General features: G+C 43.7%; 1 protein-coding gene and 1 long non-coding RNA gene across 3 annotated transcripts in view; one reads left to right on the top strand and one right to left on the bottom strand.

The window, feature by feature from the left end:
- Window positions 1-4,859, top strand: part of SPOCK1 (SPARC (osteonectin), cwcv and kazal like domains proteoglycan 1) — a 265,333-nt gene extending 260,474 nt beyond the window's left edge. The window contains exon 11 of the mRNA XM_064724567.1: window positions 373-4,859. Coding sequence (XP_064580637.1) covers window positions 373-563 — 191 coding nt within the window. The 3' untranslated portion in view covers window positions 564-4,859. The remainder of the gene's footprint in view (window positions 1-372) is intronic.
- A 289-nt stretch (window positions 4,860-5,148) lies between these two features.
- LOC135453831 (uncharacterized) lies at window positions 5,149-18,523 on the bottom strand. 2 transcript variants are annotated; one of them, XR_010441956.1, is made up of 6 exons: window positions 18,461-18,523; window positions 10,036-10,266; window positions 6,745-6,809; window positions 6,485-6,578; window positions 5,674-5,799; window positions 5,149-5,262 (listed from the first exon to the last, which is right to left on the bottom strand). It is a non-coding gene; the product is annotated as an uncharacterized LOC135453831 (long non-coding RNA). The 2 variants fall into 2 exon arrangements; XR_010441957.1 differs by lacking the exon at window positions 6,745-6,809.
- Between the last annotated feature and the right edge of the window lie 1,831 nt (window positions 18,524-20,354).

The following is a 20,354-nucleotide window of genomic DNA, read 5'->3' as shown; positions in this document are numbered from 1 at the left end:
TATGCACTCAAATAAAACCACTTTTTTGGGTTTTTTAGCATGGTACACAGAGCAGTGATGGAATGAAAGTATTTACAAAGGAATAATGATTTTCTGGGCTGCATGCACATGTTCTGGAATTTTCCAGTCAAGCCTCTAGCAGGAAGACAATGCATAAGGGGGCGTTTTATGCAAAAAAATTCAGAGTTTATAGATATGTATTTTTCCCGGTTCAGAATGAAAATTGATATTTTAAGGTTGTTTCATGAAAGTTGAACCAATTAATTTAAAAAATAACATTGCAAATGACAGTGGCTTGCATGACAATGATAGTGATTAATGTGGAATTTGGTGTTCTGTGAGGAAATGACCTTTCCTGCTCACCTGTTTCAGAAGAAGAGCAAGAAACCTCAGGGGATTTTGGCAGTGGTGGATCTGTTGTATTGTTGGATGATTTGGAAGAGGAACCTGAAGCAACAAAAAAAGACAAAGAAGGGAAACTGAAGATTCATGTAAGAGCAGCTAATGAAGATGATGAAGATGAAGATGATGATAAGGATGATGAAATTGGTTATATATGGTAGTGCCCATCATGATGAGGACTCACGTTTTGCACAATATTGCAACTCACATCATATCTCTGCAATTGTATCTGAGAGTACCTGGCACAAAAATTCCCTCTCTACTGAGTTTAATTTTGTATAGCCAATTTAATTTGGATGACAACTTTTTTTTTCCAGCAAAGGACTGTTTGGAATACAGCTTTTGTTCAGTTGGTTTGGGGGATTTTTGTTCTATCCACAGGGGCAATCAGTTTTGTTTCAAAACCATTTCGTGTCTTAATCCTCATTTGCACCACTTATGAAATCCATCTTGTGAAGGAATCCTGGAAAGGGCTCAAAAAAAAAAAAACAATACAAAGGCTTAGAAGCCCCTCTCATGTCAGAGAATTTGTGACATAAATTGTTACCTGGATCATATGAGAAAAATATTTTTCTTTCATGAAGAAGGAAAAGTAGGTGCCTCGTTTTCCAGTATGTATTTATAATGTCCCAGTGAAGAGTAAGTATCTTTGGACAGTGGCTGCCCAGTACCAGGGGTTTAATCCAGAGGAAAACCCAGGACTGTCAGGACTTTCCCTGAGCATGAGTCAACAGGTTTAGTCCAGCTCACACTGAAGGCAAAACTCCCACCAGGGCAGAATCAGCTCACTGACACTTTATTTGATAAAGGAACAGGACCTTCTTGATCTTAAGAGATGCTGCAGCTGTCCTGGACCAAGGGTGTTTAAGGGGAGAGCATCTGGTGAATTTGTAGCACCATAAGCACCCCCAGAGCTGTTCCTCATCTGCTCATTTGCACCAGGAGGGTCCCTGATAACACACAGGCAGCTCTGCTCCAGCTCACACACCTCAGAGCTCTCTGTTCTCCACTGAGCAGCCCTCCTCCCAAAGCCAGAATGCTGCCCAAGACACCAGCCCTCAAAAGGAACTGTCCCTTATTTCATACAGATACCTGTTCAAAAAAGCAGCTTTAGGTGGTGATATTGCAAAAGCAAAACCCCTTGGCTCAGTGTGGCTGCACACTTGTAATGCACACTCCTGAAAGAGAATAGAATTAAAATCCAATCTGTGATTCCCTCAATACCTCCCATATATTCAAAGCTCTTGTATCAGAGCATATTGACATTACATTATTTGCAGTGTCCTTTCCCATGGCAGTTCTCAGATGCAGTAATGTGCTGTGGTGATCTTTTATTGTTTTTTGCTGTTTTGTGAAGCAGTGAGAGGAACCTTAACCCCACTCTTGCAGTAGGATGCAGGTGTAAGTATTTTAGCAGAGCCTGTGGTTGGCCAGTGAGTTATTCTGCAGAATGAAAAATGTGTTTTTTATAACAAAAACTAATTAGATTTTTTTTTCTGAGTTAATGGTGGATATAGAGTTGGAGACAGCATTGAGTCACAACATGGTTGTCTACATAGTTAGTTGAAAGCTGGAAAATACCACACAGGTTGGCAGAAGTCAGTTTTTAGGTACATTGGCTTGGGGATGTTGGCTCTCAGCCCTCTCCAAAGCCAGTGCCTGCCTGGCAGCCCTCTGGGTAGGACCTCTGCTTTCAGATGTGATCAGAAGTGGAATTCCTTTTAGGTACCATGTGCTGCAGGGGCTCTCCTGTTTTCTCCTCTTTTATTTCCTATTTATCCAGATCAATGACCTGAGAACAAAGAGCAAGCCTACATAATCATTATTAATGCAGAAGGATGTGTAAAACCATGAGGAATTTGTTGTTTCACGCCCCTGCATCCTCCCAAAAATCTGCCATCACAGTCATTTGCAAAAGGCCTGCAATCTGCCCTGCCTCAAATAAATCCCTTTGGTTTTCCCATAGCTTTAGAAAAATATATTTAATAATCATTTTCCATGAGCTGCACCACACACAGACACATATGCACACTTTTTTTATTTGCCTTTCACAGAAATCCTGCCAACTTGCAGGAGGAGCAGATAACCCAGCATTTCTGTCTCCCTAAATATGATTTTGTGAGAAGCAATTGAACAGTCAGTAGGTTCCTTCTCAAACATCCTGTCTAGTTTTCCTCTGGTATTTTCTTGATTAACCCCACACTCTCTGGGCCTGGCTGTGCTGTCCTGTGCAAGACCTGCCTGAGGCACAGAGCTGCCATTTCATTCTGCCATAAGTCTGAGCTCCACAATCAGCAGATTATGCTGATCCTCCTGGCTGGACTCATTCTCCACACAGAGCCAGGGGATTTTTGGCAGTCCTGTGTCCCTCCAACACAGATTATCCTGGGCTGTGCCTTCCATCAAAGGTCACAGAGCAAATCCCTTCTCCTGCCCAGGGCAAAGCCTGGCACTCTGAGCCCTTGCAGGCAGTACCAGGTCTGAGGCTGCAGGGGGCTGTGTCCCGTGTAAACATGCAAAATGGTTAAATTAAAGCTGTTAAATAAACCTTTAAAAGGGAATGTGAACATCTTTGAGGTTACATGTGCAGACATGGCAGCACCACCCACTGGTGGTCTCCTGGCTGTGATCTTTTACATGAGATGCTTCCAAGTCAGAGCTGGAATTATAAATCAGAGCTTTATATCTAACTGTAAACCAATTACTGTTTCTCAGACTCACCAGCTCAAACATGGAGTGGTGAAATAGCCCCAGTGAAACAGCTCCATGCCCAGCACAGCCTGTGAAGGGTTGGCTGGCTCAGGTGGCCTCTGGTAGCTCATCCCCAGCACCCAGAAACACACACAGACACACACAAACTGTTGTAGGCATGCTGGCCTGGATGCAGGCACACCCCCCCACTCTCCAGTCACCTCTTTGACTCATGCAAGTGTTCTTCTGGCTCCAGCCAGAGTGGGAAATGTGCCATTTATGGGCTGGGGCAGCTGGGCAGGGCAGCTGTGCCCAATCCCAGGGTCCAGCCAGGCAGGAGCTTGCTTGGAAGGGCAGCTCAGAGTCTGGATTGCTTTGAGAGAAAGTTCCCAAATCCTGCAAAGATATTTAACAAAGCCCTTTTGTGATCCACTGGCATCCTCCCATGGTGGGGACCTGCAGCCTATATATACACATGTATATCTCAGTGTGACTGTATATATGCATTTATGCACAAATATGTGTGTGCATATGTGTATGTGTGTGTGTGTCCAGTTTGGGGAGATGCATTAAGAAAATCTTCTATTTAATGAAATAGTGATAAAGAAACCAGCAATTCTACCAAGAATCAGTGCTCCTCCAGATCAAGCCCCTTCCATTTTTCATGCTTTGTAAAGGATTTAATTTGCTTCAAAGTTAATTTAATTCAATTCCTTTCTTTTTCTTTTTCCTTTTCCTTTTTTTTTTTTTTAAGCAAGACTTACTTCCCATCTGAATCAAGTCAGTGACCTTCCAAACATTTTCTCATTGTCAAAAATGGAATCTGAGTTGTCCCATTCTTTTAGAGACACAAACCAAATGGAATCAGAGTTGTCTCATTCTTTTAGAAACACAAACCAATTTTTAATCTCATTTTCTTTTCAAATTACAGTCTATGAGGTACTGTTAGGCATTGCTTTATGTTCCTTTTAACTAGTGTAGTTAAATCAAAATGTTGAGTTCAGATTTCAGCACAGCTGGACTTTTTTTGGTCATTACTGGCCTTTGCTGTGAACACAAAGAATCCTCTTTATTTAGTTTGCCTTTTTTTTAAGCTATTCTGTACTATTATTTTTAACCATTTGAACTGTTTATTTAATATTTATTCTACAGTTTATATTGAAGATGTAAAGTTTATATTTAAAACAACACTGTTTGTTAGTGAATGCTTCTCTTTGCCTCCCCAGCCTAGTCTGTTAGTCTCAGTGTACATTTCTGGCATGGGAATATTTTGATATTAGGAGTTTTGTAGCCTTTTCTCCCTCAAGCAGCAACTGATGTAGATCTAAGGTCAGCACCTGACCCAGCCCAGGCCGCTCGAGCTTCGCTCCCTCCATTTGTTGGCTTCCCTGCAGCCCCTCCTGTGTCCCACCCTGCCACCCACAGACTGCCTTGTACAGTTCCTACACATCAAAAAGCCCTTTCTACAGTAGGTGGGTTCTGGTCTTTTTATACTTTTCTCAATGCTGTTGATGTCTGTTACTGTTCAATGTGTAGATCTGTAAGGAGAGATCCAAATATTTCGTGTTTCAGTTCGATGTCCCTACTGTAGATGGATGTAGACTATCATAGTAAGTAGAACTGCATAGTAAATTCTGAATGCTTTTTCCATAAGGAGTTAAGTGGAATGTGAGCATTTTGCTACCTTTGGTTAACTGTAAATGCTTAACTGTAGTCTGAAATAGTTGCATTTTTGTCTGTCTCAATAAATTTTAATTTGTCTGCGACTCCTTGTTGCCTGTCCTGAATTTTATTAAACTTAGGGGATCAAAAATACTGCACTACCTTGAGTCAGCATTTAATCATACATGGAAATGGATGCTCCTTTATATTTGCTTCATAACTTATACCTCTGTTCAATGCCAGCTGTAATCTGTGGAGTTAATGCAAGGTCTCCAGAAACCTCTATTTCAGAGGCAGAAATGAAACCAAACAGAATGGAATAACTGTACCAAAATCAGAACTTTTCAAATTATATTAAAATTGATTTTTGAGGAACTAGCAAGGGCAGAGGGGGAAGCTTTCATTTTTATTTCCTCTCCAGATTGCAAATTGTCACCTTTTTCTGTCTCTTCTGAAGGTATCCAGGGCAATTCCGCAAACATAGCCACGCTCTGCAATGGCCATTATCTACATGATAAATGAAGGCAAAATTATATTAAATACAATTGGTGGGAAGCCATCCTCATTTAGAAATACCTGGGTTTGTGTCTCTATAATTAAATCAGAGCTTGTCTTTAATATTATTAACCAATTTAAACAGCCAGCATTATTGCAGTGCTAATTACAGAGTTAAAAATGTTATTTCATCACCTTTTTCCTGTACGTGGAATATTAAAAGTACCAGGTGAAAAGAGAAACCAGTTTGCAGGCATTTTCACAATTGTCATCTCATCAGGTATGCACTGATAATATATCTAACCATTGGCTAAGCTGGGCTATCAAAGATCAGAACCTGCCTGAAATTTCAGTTCAAGTGCCTGCATTCATGAGTTTATTTTTACTGTGGGTACCACACATCACTTGCAGTGTATAACTTACTTGACTCTGAGAACAACTGGGTTTTCCCTTTCCCAAGCCACTCTGAGCCTCTTTGAAGTGTTTGATCTTCTGTGCTGAAGTGTCTCAGCTGTTACAGATGTCAGATGCTGTGTGTGGCACTGAGTGCTGGGAGCAAAGCAAAAGAAATCCAGAGCTTAGAGGTGTGTGAGTTGTAAATGCGATTATAGTTGTCAGAAAGGGTTGATGATTGGAGCTCTATTCTTTTTTAATATTCCTTTAGCTTTCAAATTACAGGCACCTTTCAAGCTTTGTTTTGTATTACACATGCACTATACACAGACACACCACTCCCTTCTAATTACAAATGTGTGTATAAATAGATACATAATGCATGCATAAAAAATATATATATATATGTATGTATATATGTCTTTAGACCCCTCTGGGCATGGGATATCCACTGGAATTTTGGGATATCCACTTCTGGGAATTCCTTCTACTCCTCACATAAGGTTCAGCTCATGTTTTATCACCCCTGCTTTGCTACTCCCTCCTGTACTGGGCTTAATGCTGTACTTTGGTTTCATACATTAAAATACTTGTAGTAGATTAATATATCCCACCTGTCATGTCCTGATAAGCTACACTGATTTATATTTAGCTTCTCCATTACTCTGTCCTCCATTTTCAGAGGAGAATCTTGGAGTAATTTCCATGAGCTCCCTCCCAGGAGATACATCCTGTGCTTTCCCATTGATACTGAAGAGTGTCTGTGACTGAAATGTTGCTCCAGTAATAATAAAAGCTCATTTGGTGTTCAAGATAAAATGTTAGCAAGGACAACTCTTACCTGGAGGACAGTAGAGTTCATCCATACCCAAATACTGTATTTTGCATCTTCAGTAAAATCTGCCAGGCTGGGCAATATGGAGAGTGTCATACATCTGCATGGAAAGGAGCACTCAGGATAAACTTACAAAAATGGCCCTTTTTTCACTGTTTTCCAATATATATTTTCCTTGTCTTTCTAATATTACTTTGCAACTGAATATACTTTTTGGGTTGTTCTGTAAAACCTCTAATGTGATATGTATGCATACACTTACACACCTCCTCTCTCTCTTGCTCTGTTTTATATCTTCTCTTGCAAAATTTTCTTCTGAGCTCCCCAGCAGCTATAAAACAGTAGCATTACAGCCTTCACTGATGATTAGTTTCATTTTTCCTTAAATACTGACAGTCAAAGGGTGAGATATTAAAAAAGAAAAATCATGTCACAACAGCTTTGCACACTGTACAGCTTCTTGAATAGATTAAAAAGAGGCAGAGAGATATTAATAAGCTTTTGACTTTCTGAACACTCCCATTTTTGGAATGAGACCAGCTCTTTTAGAGGGGGTGAGGAGGCAGAGTGAAGAGATGGTTTTGTGTAATCTTGGAAAGAGAAGGAAAACAGTGAAACCAGATTTAGGTAAGCTGTGAATGAGGAGGATGGATTCCCTGACAGAGAAGTCCAATCCACTTCTTCCAGGACTGAACCTAGTTTTTCCCAGTGGAGAATTTCCAGTGCCTGGAGCAGCTCAGGGTCAGCCCATGGAAACCCAGAAACTGCAGAGGCAGATTCCTGCTACAGCCTGGGCAATGTCAGTAACTGCTGGAAGTGAATCCCTGAAAACAAGGTTAAAGCACACAAACCACACAGTGGCACTCCAGGAGGAAGGGAAGAGCAAGGCCAGGAGCAAATCCTGGTGGTGCAGCATTCTGCCAGCCCAGCAGTGAGGGAGAGGCTCTGGTGTGAGCACTCAGGGGCTCTGCAGTCACCCTCCAGCTGTAGCTGTGCAAAAACTCCTCTGACAGCAGCCTTAGGAAGAAATACAGTCCCTGGCAGCCACTGCTCTTGAGCATCAGCTTCTTCTGCATATTGCTATAAATTCCTGCAATTCCATGCTAAAGGCTTGGACAGAGGGAGAGTTTGTAAAGAAAACTTAAAATGCAGGGTCTTTGCCAGGTAGTAACTGCCTTTTCTCATCCATAGTTACTCAATAAGAATCATTGCTGGAGCATGACTCTGCTCCGTTCCCAGCCAATACATTTGCAATCTGGCCCTTGAACATGGGAAAATCGACTCCAGAGCATATTGCTAAAGGAAAGGCCCATAAACACATTGGTTTGAGCTTTGGAAACACATTACCTCTAAAATTATTTGGAGGTTTTGGGGACGCTTGCAGGTTTGACACTGATTTTTCTGTATTGAATATCACAAATGTGGTTAATGCAAAACTATTGGAGTAAGAGTCTGTGTAAGTAGAAGCCCTGACACAGTTTTGCTCCATCACAGATGATGTATCAATTTATCACAACTGCAAAGAATTGACCCAAATAACTATTAGCCTAAAGTAAAATTAAATAAAACAGAGACTGTAACAAGATGTAGGTTTTCACAGATTAATGTAGGCTATTGAAATACTTTGGGTTACAAGGGGCTGTTACAGAAGATCAATATCCCCCTTGCTTTTGGTACAGGTCACGTAGGAGCCCAGCACCTGCAGAGCTTTGGTGTTGTTAGAGACCCTAAAGCTGCAGCTCAGCCCTGCAGCCCCCCTGGTACTGCAAGAGGAGCTGGGAGGCACAGAAACAACAAACACATCTGCTGAACACCTCCCTCATCATGTACAGCACCAGCCAGCTTGGGGAGGTGGGCACTGAGCAGTCACACAGAAGGAATTACCACAGATTTGTCTTGGCAGGCAGGAGAGCCCCATTTGGCTCAGCTGGCTGCAGTGGTGAGACAAACACCAGGCTGGTTGTTAAACTACCCAGAATAACTCCACTGTCATCCCATCTGGTCTCCAGCCCAGTTTCCATCCTCTGTTGGAATCATTCTCCCCAATTGACTCCTCTCTAGGATTTGGGTTTGGTTTTTTTGCTCTTTTTTTTTTTTATTTTGTCCCCAAGCCTGTGTATTAATTAAGTTTCAACAAAGAGCTGTATCATTGTAGAACAGGATATCGGATTGCTCATCTGTTTTACATAATTGATTAATTAATTACCTTGCTAATTGAGTCTCATGAAATCCTCTGTTATAGTGGAACGGGGGTAAGTCCCAAACCACTGCTACATTAAAATCAGGGCATTTTGGCTGCTCAGTCTGCCCCAGACTCTGGTGCTAGTCATGGCACAGCACTGACCCAGCTGGGCTCCTGTAGAGATGCAGAATTACTGAGTGAGCCTTGCTTTCATCTGGACCCAGAATTTCAAACCTTCTGCCCAATTTTCCTTTCCACACCCCCTGCAGCAGCTCTTTGCATTCTGCCACTCTTGCTTTGCTCCCTCAGCCCCCACTCACATTGCACCACGTGGTGCAGCCCCACAGCCAAATTTAGAGACATTTTCTGGCACTTTTGGGGAAGGGTGAGTGCCTGCATGGCTGTGAAGGAAAGTGACAAAGCAACCCTCCCCTCAACTACCTGCAAACTGCACCTTGAGCTCCTCTCAAAGGCACTGCCTTCAACATGCTGTGACCTACATCTTTTCTTGGGAGCCATCACAGCTGAAATAAGGCAGAACGTGATGGATTCTCTGCTATTAAATGAAAATGGACTTTCCATGGAAATAACCACTGACAATACTTTGCATTTTAATGCCATTTCTTTTCTTCTATTACCCCTAGATGTAGAGCATGATGTATTTTTACCACATGATATTGTCTGCAAGCCAGCAGCAAGGTGGAAGTTGCAATTTTTGCCCAAACTGCTCCTGAGGGTGCTTTCCAAACCAGCTTCAGTCTTAGAGAGCAGCAGATACTTTCCTTCAAATCTGTGCACTAAGAAAACTTTTATTCCAGTTCTAACCCACTTTCATTTAATGTAACATAAACCTGCAGCAACTGGGGCTGTTCAGCCTGGAGAAGGCTCTGGGGAGACCTTTGAGTCTCTTCCAGTGCCTAAAAGGACTCAAAGAGAGCTGGAGAGGGACTTGGACAAGGCCTGGAGTGACAGGACAAGAGGAAAGGGCTTCAAACTGAGAGAGGGCAGGATTGGATTAGGTATTGGGAGGAAATTCCTCCCTGTGAGGGTGGGGAGGCCCTGGAAGATATTGGCCAGAGAAGATGTGGCTGCTCCATCCCTGGAAGTGTCCAAGGCCAGGCTGGATGGGGCAGCCTGGGACAGTGGGAGGTGTCCCTGCCCATGGCAGAGGGTGGAACTGGATGGTCTTTAGGGACCCTTCCCACCCAAACCATTGTGTATTTCAATGATTCACCAAACATTCAGGGACTTAGGGCACCCACAGCGGGCAGGTGAGCAGAAACCTTCCTGCTGTGCTCTGGGCAATGAGTGAAGAATGTCCTGAGGCAAAGCAACCATGTTGTGAAACAGCAAATGAAGGTCTGTCATCCCTCACCTGCATTTTCAGGAGTCAGTCAGCAGTCCAGGGTATAAATCCACCAGCCCTCATCCATCCCAAATCTCTTCAGTCCATTCTCAGTGCTGATCTCTGGCTGCTTTATGCTCTCAGCAGCAGTGGCTGAGCTCATCCCTGATGCAGGCTGCATTCCCACTCATGCTGAAGGGTCTTGGCATGGTCTGGTCTTGATGATAATTTAATCCCCAGGATCTGGAAAGGATTTAGGACCTGGAAACAGAGATGGGATAAAATCCTCCATGGTGGACAAAAAACTGCCTCAATACATGCACCTGCAGAAGCTGGGAGCAGTGGGTGTTTATTTCTGAATAGCACAAGGATGCCTGAGATGAGGGGGAAGGGAGAAAGTGCAGTCAATCAAGAGACCAGAGTTAGCCTTCAAAAGCCTCTTCTAAATGGCTAAATCAGGAAGGAAAAATGCCATCCCTTTTTTTAATCTGTCTGTAACAGTGTGAGAAAGGCTGAGGGCATCACTCCTGCCAGGATTATTTGTATGTTGGGGTGGAGGAAGGAAGTGGGCTGGTATCATGTCTTACTTCTACACTGCTGGTGAAGGTTTTGAGTAATGAATCCAGGGACTAATCCATCGTGTCTGCCATTTCAAACAGCCCTGATAACCTCATGTCTTCTTGTTTTCTTCTTAAGGCTTTAGCAGATTCGCTAACACAAGTTTTCCCTGAAGAGGGATCACATTCCAGGCCTGAAATGCTCTGATTATTTACAGTTTGTCGCGCTGTAATTTATATCTATTGATTGTGGCTTTTATTTACATGTGTTCATTACTTTCTTATTTTAGTCATTCATCCTGTATGTTCCCATCCTGCTTTTTCAATTATTTCACATACTCACAGTTTATCAATTATATTGCCAAGATGCATTTAGAGAGAATAATTTGTTTCTAATGCATGGTTTTTTGACAGCATGATTTGTTTTCATCCTTGCATTGAATCTTAAGATGACAATGACTTTAGGGCAGAGAATACAAAATTGTGAAGCTTTTTGCTCTGAAGAGTTGTACTCACATGTGCAGCATGCACGTGGCATTGGCAGCCTTTGCTGACCTGCTCATCAGCTCCACGTAGGTTCAGCTCTTGGCTCAGTTTCCTTCCTCCTCAGGCAGTGTTAGAAATTTCAAGTGCTCTCTCAGTGCTGCTGCCCCACCAGGCAGCATTTCTGGTGGCTTTGGAGGCTGCTAAAGCACCTGCAGTGGGCTGGCAGGGCTGCTGAGCCTGGCTGGCCCTGGCAGGTCTCAGAAATGGTGTTTGCTCCCTTTGGAGCAATCTTTAGTGACAAGGATGACAGGCTCTGTCTGCCCATCACTGGGGGAAGCAAATGGATCCTTTCTGGCAAAGTGCTGTCAGGAAGAGGATCTGTGCTCAGGTGGGCTCTTAATGCACTCAGCTTCAGCCTCGTTAGTCCTCCACTTATTAGCAGCAGCGAGGGGTTGTTCCTGCTGTCAGGCTTTTGCTTTCAGATCTAACAGGCTGGCAAGGCAGGAGGGGAAAGGCAAAAAGCACAGACCCTCCCAGCACCCTGCAAGGAAGGCACCAGTGTGCTTTCCTTTCTGGGCCTCACTGCCTGGCCTCTGCTGCAACGCTGCCTCTCCAAAAAGGCAAGGACAAACATATCTGCTGGTATTTGCCCTCTAAGTGGTCTCTATCCCAGGGCCAGAGCTTGGCAAGTGCAGTCAGCTCCCACCCTTGCCACCCCAGCACTGTACCACAGCCATGGCCCTGTGCAGCTCCTCAGGCCAGCTGAGTGCAGGGATGTGCTGGAAAACACTTTGGCAGAGTTGATCCATCACTTTTGCCTCCTGTCCATGCTCATCAGCTGCCAGAGATGAGCCAGGCTGAGCTCTGACTCTCTAGCACAAGGTCTCTGTGGTTCCAGCATCCCCCAGAAATACTCAGCAATATTAAGCTTCAGTTTACCATTCTGCAGCTCCAAGCAGTGACAACACTAACCATGCTCCCAGTTTTGGTCATCCCATGACCAGAGGAAGATGAGGGAAGAAGCAAGGACTGTTTTGGGTGAGAGGCTACTTTCAGAGCCATGGCACACCAGGAAGGGAGCCAGGAGTCTGCTGGACCCGTCAGTGTGCACAGCAGTGCCAGCTCAGCAGGGACTCAAGCCCAGAGAAAATCCCTTCACTCTGCTGTTCTGAGGCCCAGCATCCAGCAGAAATTCCTCTGTGGTTTCAGTGCCACCAGCCCCATTTTCCTGCATGATTTCTGTCACTGAACCCATACTGTTCAGAATGTTTTCCTCCCTTGATCCAATTTATTCTGCCCAGGTTGGAGGGAGGATTTATGGCAATGAGGTCCCAAGCAGCTGACAGCTCATGCTGAGAGCAAACCAGGCTCCTCAGCAAAGCCTGGATGGAATCAACCTGGGCACTGCTGTACAGTGACCAGAGGTGCTGCTCTCACCTCCAGGCTGGGTTTTAAAAAGCCATCAAAAGAGCCCTAAAGGGCTGGGGAGGAACACAGGAGATCTGGAATGGTGAGACAGTGGGTGTCCATTGAGCTGTTTTTTCTGTCTGGAGAGGTGAAGGTTGCTGGGTGGGTCTGGTGCCCTCACAGCAGCTGAGAACATTGTCTTGAAAGGTCTGAAAGGTCAAATCTGCCCCCATTGTTTTCACATGTGACATTCTTCATGTCCCTCCTTTTCCTCTCTGCCTGCAAAGCCCTTCCCAAGTGTCTCCATCTCCGGACAGACAGCTCCCAAAAATCCCTTCTCAGCCAAGAAACATGGGCTGAGCTGGACCTTTGAGCATGCACCTCCAAAAGACACACACCTGCCTTGCAAGATGCATTTCAAAACTAAAACACTTTGTTTTTTCTAACCTGAATGCTGCATTCATGGCTTGTCAAACCCATTTTAGTGAGCAATTCATTTCTCAAGGTTGAAACTGTCTTTCAGAAAGTGTATTTAAGTAAATATTTGGAGAAGATAAGAGGTAGTAAGAATGCAACTCTGAAAGTATTTCTGTACAGAAATCAAAGCTTTTCACACTGAATTCAATAAAGTTGTTTTATAGGCTTCTGAATTTGGAGTTTGTTATATAAAATTGGGAGGCAGAAGCAAATTTTGTAGGATTTTATAGGAGTTTGTAACAGAGAGCGTAATCACTTTTCAGAGAAAAAAAGCTGTAAACGTCTTACAGCTTCATATAATGAAATTCCAAATGGGACATCAGATGGGATGTTTAATTTCCAGATTGGGTACATTACAAAAAGGTCATTTCAGTTAAAAGAAATGTATTCATTCTTTGTCCAGGGCTGTAAATCAGTGCAGCTCCACTGAAAGCATCTAATTGAAGGAGAAGGATATGGGTAGGACCTGACCTCTATTTTTTTGAGTCGAAAGGAATCACAGGAGATTCACTGTCATCCCACAGTGCTTATGAAAGGCACTCTGAACCTTTGGCCTTTTTTAGGGTTTGAGTAAAATAAGCATTTTTAAAGGCAAAGCTACCACAGGAGAGACTCCTGCAGTTCCCGACACTGCTGTGGGTTATGTCTCTGTGGGATTTGGGGGATGCAAACACAAGCCCCACCTTCCAGCATCCTTAGGACTCTCTCCCACCCTGCTTTCCTTGAAACTGGTGCAGATCCAGCTGAGATCTAATTTAACACAGCTGGATTTCAGTTCTGGCAGGGGAGCAGCAGGAGCAGCTCCAGCCCTGCACATCCCAGGCTGGCACAGAACAGGACAGAGGAGAGCTCAGGCTGTAAATTCACCACTGCAAACATTTCCTTTTTCAGCTCTGCAAAATATTCCTTTTTCTCTGCCTTGTGCTATTGGGGGTTTTTTACAGCTGTTCCCACCCCCCTCAACTCTCTGCACAGCAAACTCCTGCATTTTCACCTTCACTCTGACTTTGTAATCCATGGTTGGTTTCAAATCAGCCTTTCAGCATGGTAATGAATGGATTAACTTTCTGCTTTCTGATGAGTAATAGGAAAAATGTTTCTGAATTATCAAAAAATAATTGGAATTAAAATTGTAAATGGTTTCTACAAGGGAAGTTTTTGTAATTAGTTGAATCTGTGTGATGGAAGCTATTATAAATAACAAAAAAATATGTTTACCTAATCACTGGGAAAGTGCACATTAGCTCTCTAATTAGAAGTCCCTCATGGCTCTGCTACAAACTTTGGACATGAAATAATTTGTTTCATGCTTCCTTTAGCAGGCAGAGGAAACTCCATCAGCACTGTTTGTGCATGTCCACCACTGTGGAGGCTGCTGGGACTGAATTGCCAAATTCCCACATTTTCCTCAGCAGGTCCCTATGACTGCCCAGAGCCTTGTCCTGAGCCCAGCCTGCAGAACCAAATCCCTCTGTGCCAGCCCAGTGCAGAACCTCTTGCTCCAGAATAAATGACATTTCCTGTTCTCATGAGCTGGGTTGGGTTTTGCTCTAGGTTGTCTGGCCAATTGCTCTCGTTTCACAGAGTGGAGACTTCATTGTCTCTCCTTCCACAAAGACTGACCCTGCCACAGGCAGAAAGGGGTTTTCCTTCCAGACACAACTTCTCCTTTAGCACACCCCACCTGTCCTCCCAGAGAGGTCTGGGTGACAAACTCAGTGTCTGGTGATTAAGTCACACTAGAACAGGTGTTGTTTAACACAGTTGACCCATTTTGTGAATAGTGAACAGAGATTTTTCCTTGTCAAGCAAAATTGCTCCTTGAACTTGCTGTGTTAAACTGAGCAGAAATGAAGATTTTCTTATGGTTGCAGAGATAAATTCATAATGTGAGTGCTGGGGTTTTTTTAAGGATCCACTTTGTGTGATGAAAATCCACTTAAATGACTGAAAACACTATTTAACAAGTGAAAACACCCTCTAGCACTTAAGAATATATGACCTATTTTATCCACTTAAGAAAATCTCTTTCCTAGCTACATTTGCCACAGAATCAAATTCTGTAAAGAAAGCTCTGCTGCATTTCATAAGAGCTGGCAATTAAAGTTGTTGCCCTGCTGTGATTGCCATCCCACCCCAGCACAAACATCAGCCTGCTTGGCGACACCAAACAGCAAAGTGCTGATGTTCTTTTCTGCAATTTCACCTGGTGGGTAGGCAAGCAGAGGAGCTCTGTGATTGAGGATGACTTCAGTTTTCCAGGATCTCAGAATCAATTGAAATATTTATCCTTTTGAGATGAAAAGAGGGAAAATACATAGTTTTAGAAATGAAGGTATTAGCTTTGTTTATCTAAGGCTCACAGGCTTAGCAGTCCCCACAGTGATGCAGCTGCACTCCTCATCTCCAATTCCTCCTTAGCCTGCTCTCCTCATCTCCAATTCCTCCTTCACCTGCTCCCACCTCACCCATCCCTGCTGGGACCCAGCTCCAGCTCTTTCCCTGCTCCATGCAGAGCTGTTGGGGATGTGGGAGCACAGTTACCTAGCAGGATTGTCATCAGCACTGGGAAAACTGCTTGGCAGGACATGGAAATGCAGAATCCCCTTCAGTAAAACAGGAACAGCCCAAGAGATGCTGCAGCACACACAAACCAGCAGGAGAGGCTTTACGTAGCCCATTAGATGATCCCATTACCCTGCTCCATGGGTGATGTTCCTTCAGGAAGCCACAACACCTTCAGCCTGTAGTGAGATCTTGCTGGTTCAGAGCCTCCTTCTGCTGGGAATTGCTGGGGATTTTAGAATGGTGAGATGAGGAATGGAATCAGGGGATGATTTGGGTTGGAAGGAACCTTTGAGGGTCATCGAGTCCAAATGCAATGAGCAGGGACATCTCCAGCAAGAACAGGCTGCTCAGGGCCTCATCCAACCTGACCTTGAATCTTTGATTTCTTTAAAAATGTGCACAGTGATACAAGTTGTAAGCCTGGATGGTAAATACCCATTTTTTGTCATGTTTTGCCAATGCTGCTGGTTGTGGGTAGTAACTGCATGTTAGTTCCCAGGCTGTTGCATGCAAAATACACTTTGCAAGTCTGGGAAGAAATGTAGGTGCCCCAAATTACTGAAAATCTGAATAAGTTGCTCAGGCTCTTACCTCGACATTGGAGGCAAATGCCATGAAATCAATTTCTGTGCCCAATTTACTCCCAGTGACACCTGCAAACATTTTAAAGGGCGATTTGTCATTTTGCTCCTCTTGTCGCATTATTTCAGGTCATGGGACCATCAAGTCAAAACCTCAGGTTTGACCCTCTGCTCCACAATCCTGAAATGGAAAGTCAAAACACCCCTTTTTTTCCCCATCAGAAGAGAAGCCACAAGTTATAAATAAAAGCAGACAGAGCAGGTAAATCACTCCTGGTTTGCTGTCACCTCAAGCCCACTCTATTGTAAGCAACTCTTTTATTACCCCACAGCCCATGATGGGAAAGGACCATTTCATGTCCAGGGAAAGTGTGATGTGCCTGATGGCCAGTGGGTGATGGGAGGTGAGCATGAACCCTCTGGGTAATTTATCCTCCTCCTTGTTTACACAGAGCTGCAGCCTCAAACAGCAGCAGCAGTAAATGGGTATGGGAGAGAGTGACAGGATGATATTTGGTGATATACTGAGCAATTTGGATGTAGGAAGCATAAAAAGGAAGTAGTAAGATGGTACTAAATGCAGTCCCTATGAGACGAAATGATGGAGGCAAACCAGTAAAAAATATATATACATAAACCAAAGAAACCCATGACACAAGTGGAGGCAGAAAAGGGGGGCAGAACAGAGCAGCCCTTGGCCAGAGGGAGAGGCAGGACATGGGGAGCAGAGGAAGATGAAGGGCACAAAAGATAAAGCAGGGGATGACCCCACAACCTTGACAAGGGTGGGCACTGAGAACCTGGGTGCTGCTCCTGGGGGGCTCCTGTGACGGTGTTCACAGGGGTTTGAGGATGAGGGAAGAGATGAGGATCTGACTCCATGTTTCAGAAGGCTTGATTTATTATTTTATGATATATATTACATTAAAACTATACTAAAAGAATAGATAAAAGGATTTCATCAGAAGGCTAGCTAAGAATAGGATAGGAAAGAATGATAACAAAGGCTCTCAGCCTCTCTGACTGTGATTGGTCATTAATTACAAACAACCACATGAGACCAATCACAGATGCACCTGTTGCATTCCACAGCAGCAGATAATCAATGTTTACATTTTGTTCCTGAGGCCTCCCAGCTTCTCAGGAGGAAAAAAATCCTAAGGAAAGAATTTTCCATAAAAGATGTCTGTGACAGTCTCCCCTGTGTTTCCATCCTGCAGGGGGGAGGATGGAGAGGACTGAGCCTTGTGGAGCACAAACACAGCACAGCCACTGCCCAGCTGCAGTCAGGGAAGCTTTATTTACCTGTTCCAAACATAGAATTTATTTATCTGTCCCAAACACAGCATTTGCACTGCTCCATCTCTAAAGGCATTTTTTATGGCCACTTTGGTGACTCCCCCCAAGCCCCTGATTGCACTGGTGGGCAGCCCTTGCCACAGAACCCATCCCAGAGCCCTGCTGTGACCCTGCCAGGCAGGACCTGTCCCTGCCAGGTCCCTCTCACCCTCTTGGGATGTCACACATCACCACTGGCAGTGACCAGGATGCTCAGCAAGGAGAGCCCTGGAAACTATTCTGTGTCCCAACAAGGACTTTAAAAATCCACCAGTGCTTCTGAATCCCATTTTATATCTAGATAAAGTTACACCTATAAAATTGCTGTTATTCATCAGTGAACTCCTTTAATAATCAATTGCTAATTAAGTTCCACTGCCCTACCAGATCTAAAGCAAATCCCTTTCTGAGCCTCAGGAAGTGCAGCCAATAGCATTTATTGATTATGCTTGTCACAGGCACCGGAGAGGGAGAGGAACCTTTTTTCCTTGGCCCTTCAGGAGCTGTAAGCCAGCAGGGTCAGGAAAACAGAAATCAGAATTACCAGAATAATTGTTATTACCTAAATCCTTATGACTCTGGGTGTGAACATATTTTCTACAGGAATAAAAGCACCAGGAAATATCTGGTACCTGCCCTAACCAAGAGAGAGGTGGAAAGAAATCAGTGTAATGCTCATAAACACAGAAAAGCTGACTCCTTTTCAATGGCTCTTGAATTTCTGCTGGAGCAGCTGCCCCAGTGAAATATATTGTACTAAATATAAAATATATATTTTTTCCCAAAAGAGATGCATCTCTAAAACCCTTGATTTTGCAAGTTCTTCCAGTGTGGCTTTACCAAGCCTGACCAAGGTCTGCTTGGGGCCTGCAGCCAAACCTGAGTGAACTTTCTGTGGAGACCTGCCCTGTTTCTCTGGGCTGATCCTTGCCATTTACATATTAAACACATAAATTCCTTCACTAACAAGAAGCAATGCTCTTACCTATATTTTTCTTAAATTATAAATCTCGCACTTAGAACAATTTAAAACTGACTTACAGTTGCTTTCTCACTGCTATCAATCAGAGATGCACTTCAATTCCACAGTGCTCTGGGGACCCTGTAGGTTAGAAAAAGCAAATAGGAAAATAGAATGAATATTTTATTTTTGTTATTCATTGCAATAGCCTGAAAGCAGACCATGAAATCTGCTAAAAGTAATAGGAACTGGCTGCCCTTTTAATATATCCTTTTTTAAGGTGTCTATTAGGAATCCAGAGCACAGCTCAATATTCATTCCAGCAGCATGCCTCGAGTATTTTTTTTTATTTAAGCCCAAATTTCTTGTGTGTCAGGCAGACTTTATGCTCATTCTTGCTGATTTCACTGTGGTTCAAACCTCCTTGAAAGCTGCATGAACATGGATGTGAGTGTGAGCATGTGAAAGGGAGCACCCACCCAAAATCTCATCTGAATCTCTCAGTGTTGGACCTTGGTGCCATTTTCTGTTCATCTGGGGCCACCTGACAACCTAAAAAATGCTCAGAAACGCTGGGCATAAACCATAGTTTTCAGCCAACATCCTATTTGTGACATTTTCCTGAAATGAGCCTTTTTTTCCTCTATATATTTTCTTTCAAAAGCCCAGCTGTGCAAAACCATTACAACCATCACTGATGCCCCAGGCAAACTTTTTTTTTTTTTTGCTTTATTTCTACAGCAGGAGGTGATTACTGACAGAAGTTCTCTCATTCTTCCTGAAAATCAACCCAAGTTTCCCATTGCCTCTGGGCATGAATTCCCAGCTTGGGAGCCTGTCATCTGATAAGGACAGAAAGAAGAATCTGGGACTTAGAATATGGAGAGAGCACCTGAGTCAGTGTTTAATCCTGCACTGCAAAGATGACATTTGATCATTGTCTCACACACTACATAAAACCTCACATATCTTCAGTTTTTACAAGTGAAAAAAACAATACACTCAGTGTCTTAGCTGGTTTTCAGTTTATGCTTGTGTTCAATTGTTTTTCTTCCATCAAACTGGAGAATAAGAATAGAATAATAATTATGTGTCGCAGACATCTTTATGAAAAATCCTTTCCTTAGCATTTTTTCCTCCTGAGAAGCTGAGAGGCCTCAGGGACAAAATGTAAACATTGATTATCTGTGGAATGCAACAGGTGCATCTGTGATTGGTCCCGTGTGGATGTTTATAATTAATGGCCAACCACAGCCCAGCTGGCTCGGCTCTCTGTCCCAGCCACAAACCTTTGTTATCATTCATTCCTTTCTATTCTTAGCTTAGCTAGCCTTCTGAGGAGAACATTTCCTTCTATTCTTTTAGTATAGTTTTAATGTAATATATATCATAAAATAATATATCAAGCCTTCTGAAATGTGGAGTCAAATCCTTGTCTCTTCCTTCAACATAAGACCCCTGTGACCAGTGTCACAATTATACACATAATGTGATGTTGTGGGATATCTCACCAGAATGGCTGTGCTGGTCAATAATAGGAAGATGTGGGGTAGCTGAGATAAATCAAGGCTTCCTTGACCTTGATCAAAAAATGATAAATTGGGAAGAGATTTATCTTTAGTGCCAGGAACAGATCCCAGCCAGCTCCAGATAGAGTTGTTGGGTGCTGAGAGCCTTTCCCTGAGGGTGTGGAAGTCAGAACTCCTGGGAAAGCAAAATGAAAGGATTTAACTCAGTCCCAGAATGGAACCTTCCTCATTCTCATGATGGGCCAGACCTGGAGGGGCTCAGGGCCCAAACCCAGGCTGAGAAACGCCTCCAGCCTCACTCCCCATGGACCAGGCCTGGAGGGGCTCAGGGCCCAAACCCAGGCTGAGACCTGAGCAGTGCCAGGGGCAGAAATGCCTCCAGCCTCGCTCCCCATGGAGGGGACACCCCAGGGCTGGGGCAGAGCAGATTCCTGGGCTGAGAAAG

This window comes from Zonotrichia leucophrys, chromosome 13 (assembly GCF_028769735.1).
Source record: "Zonotrichia leucophrys gambelii isolate GWCS_2022_RI chromosome 13, RI_Zleu_2.0, whole genome shotgun sequence".
NCBI lineage: Eukaryota > Metazoa > Chordata > Aves > Passeriformes > Passerellidae > Zonotrichia > Zonotrichia leucophrys.
Note: the sequence above shows the minus strand (reverse complement) of the source record. Positions and strands in the feature narration are given on the sequence as shown.